At 42.8% G+C, this 2,253-nt stretch overlaps 1 protein-coding gene across 1 annotated transcript; it reads right to left on the bottom strand.

Annotated features, from left to right (window-relative positions):
- Positions 1-1,201: 1,201 nt before the first annotated feature.
- Positions 1,202-2,017, bottom strand: LOC149233806 (protein GLUTAMINE DUMPER 2-like). The gene has a single exon (XM_089376812.1). The coding sequence runs from the start codon at positions 1,926-1,928 to the stop codon at positions 1,614-1,616; it is 315 nt and encodes a 104-aa protein (XP_089232938.1). The 5' UTR covers positions 1,929-2,017; the 3' UTR covers positions 1,202-1,613.
- Positions 2,018-2,253: the final 236 nt, after the last annotated feature.

Genomic DNA, 2,253 nt, shown 5'->3' with positions numbered 1-2,253 from the left:
TCCTCCTGGTGCTCCTCTTCGTCCTCCTGGTCTCCTGCAAGTTCGGATTAAACCTCCAAACTTTTGGCCTGAAATGAGATGATAAGTTGTGCTAAAAATGGGTGAATGTCATACATTTGTTTTATAACTATAAATTCTGCTTCATCATTACAGAACCCACCCTTCAAATATTGGCATTTGCTTGTTGGAATATAGAGACATTCATGGAGTCGCAAGAGCAGAGCCAAAAGCCTCATGTCGCAATCTTCCCTGGGTTTGGGTCGGGCCATCACATCCCACTGCTCGAGCTTGCAAAGCGGCTGACTGTGTACCATGGCTTTTCTGTCACCTTCTTCACCGCCGAATGGATGGACGGCTCTCCTCACCACACCCTGCCATCTTCGTCAAGGGACATGATCCGCTTCATAGAGCTCCCTGATGTTCAGATCGAAGGGGATTGAGGCGCCTCACATTGCTGTCCTCTCTCATCCATCCACAGACGCTTGGCCTCTCGTTTCTAAAAAGGCCGATGATCTAATGGCTGGAGTTTATTCCATCGTCTAACAATCGATCTAAGGCCCATAACGAGACACCGCGGCACGGAGGGGAGTTCCTCTCAGAGGGAACACCTTACGGCGTAAATATTACTGTCATCAGCAGAACTAAAAAGTGTACAGACAATATTAATAAATATTAAACATCATGCAGTAACCCGGATACTAATCCATATTGTTATTACACCGTATTTAAAAAAAAAAAAAAAACCAAAAACCAATTGATCCAATGATTATGGGAATGCGTTGGAGACTAATCCATACTGTTATCACACCGTATTAAAAAAAGTCAAAACCAAAACCAACTGATCCAATGATTATGATGGTACAGAGAAAGATTAAGAACATCCATTGCAACCTGAAGAATTGGCTCATTTAGAAACCGAAACACATTGAATGAGATTATTCAACCCAATAAAATTCTGTGTGTATATGCTAGAGAGGTCAGTAGACTCATCTGCTCTGTTTTTCATTATTATAGATCTATGATCTACAGAATTTTCCTCAAATAAATGATGTAGCAATTACTTTTTCATACATGAAAAGATTATGGAAAAGTTCTGAAGCACAGAAAGTCTGTAGCAGCACTGGTACTGCCTAAGTGTCCTGGAAAAAGGTTTGATCTTTCATCCTGTTCCTGTACATGTTTTTGTGTTTCATAATACCGATGAAGCAAAGACTGAAATCATGTACCCAATTAAAAAGATTCTCTTACAAAGCAACTATAAATCGTTAGCGCAATCTGATATCTTATGCCTGTTCTTGACACGCTATTGCTGCCGCGACAAGACAGGGCTTCATTGAGCTAAAAATGTCTGTACACAACTCTTTCTATTAAAAGGCCACAAAAAACCAAAATTTCTATGTTCTGATTATCATACTAAAGTCCTGTCTGTAATCTTTGCATCTACAGAAAAATCCACCGCATAATATATACATTATGGCGGAAGAAGTAATTTGATACTGATCTTCTCTGACCACCAATGGATCCCAATACCACAAGCCAAGATTCTAGTTTCACTTGCCTTCTGCATTACGAGGAGGAGAGGAGCTCCCATAACTGATGCAAAATATTACTCCTCAGACTTCAGAACCATCAGCAGTGGAGGCAGAGGACAATTCCTTGGCCAGAAATGTGGGCTTTTCATCACCATGCATAATCACAAGGACTTTCTCCTCTTTATCAATTTCATAGCTTAAATTCTCCTCTTTTCCTTCAATAATTCCAGGGTTCACACGCTCTGGATCATTTGCTTCCACTTGACCACCCCCTATTTTCCACCAAAAGCACAGAAGAACCATGGATGTGAGGCCTATCAGAGCCAGCATGCCTGCAACTCCAACGAATAAATACAGGGCAGGAGAATGCCATCGCAAATGTGTCCCCTTCATCATTACAGAACCCACCCTTCAAATATTGGCATTTGCTTGTTGGAATATAGAGACATTCATGGAGTCGCAAGAGCAGAGCCAAAAGCCTCATGTCGCAATCTTCCCTGGGTTTGGGTCGGGCCATCACATCCCACTGCTCGAGCTTGCAAAGCGGCTGACTGTGTACCATGGCTTTTCTGTCACCTTCTTCACCGCCGAATGGATGGATGGCTCTCCTTACCACACCCTGCCATCTTCGTCAAGGGACATGATCCGCTTCATAGAGCTCCCTGATGTTCAGATCGAAGGGGATCGAGGCGCCTCACATTGCTGTCCTCTCTCATCCATC

The sequence above is a fragment of the Pinus tabuliformis genome, chromosome J (genome assembly GCF_031772625.1).
Source record: "Pinus tabuliformis cultivar Carrire ecotype Pingquan chromosome J, CPIR1, whole genome shotgun sequence".
NCBI classification, from domain to species: Eukaryota; Viridiplantae; Streptophyta; class Pinopsida; order Pinales; family Pinaceae; genus Pinus; species Pinus tabuliformis.
The sequence above is the reverse complement of the archived record's forward strand: the minus strand, read 5'-3'. Positions and strand labels throughout refer to the sequence as shown.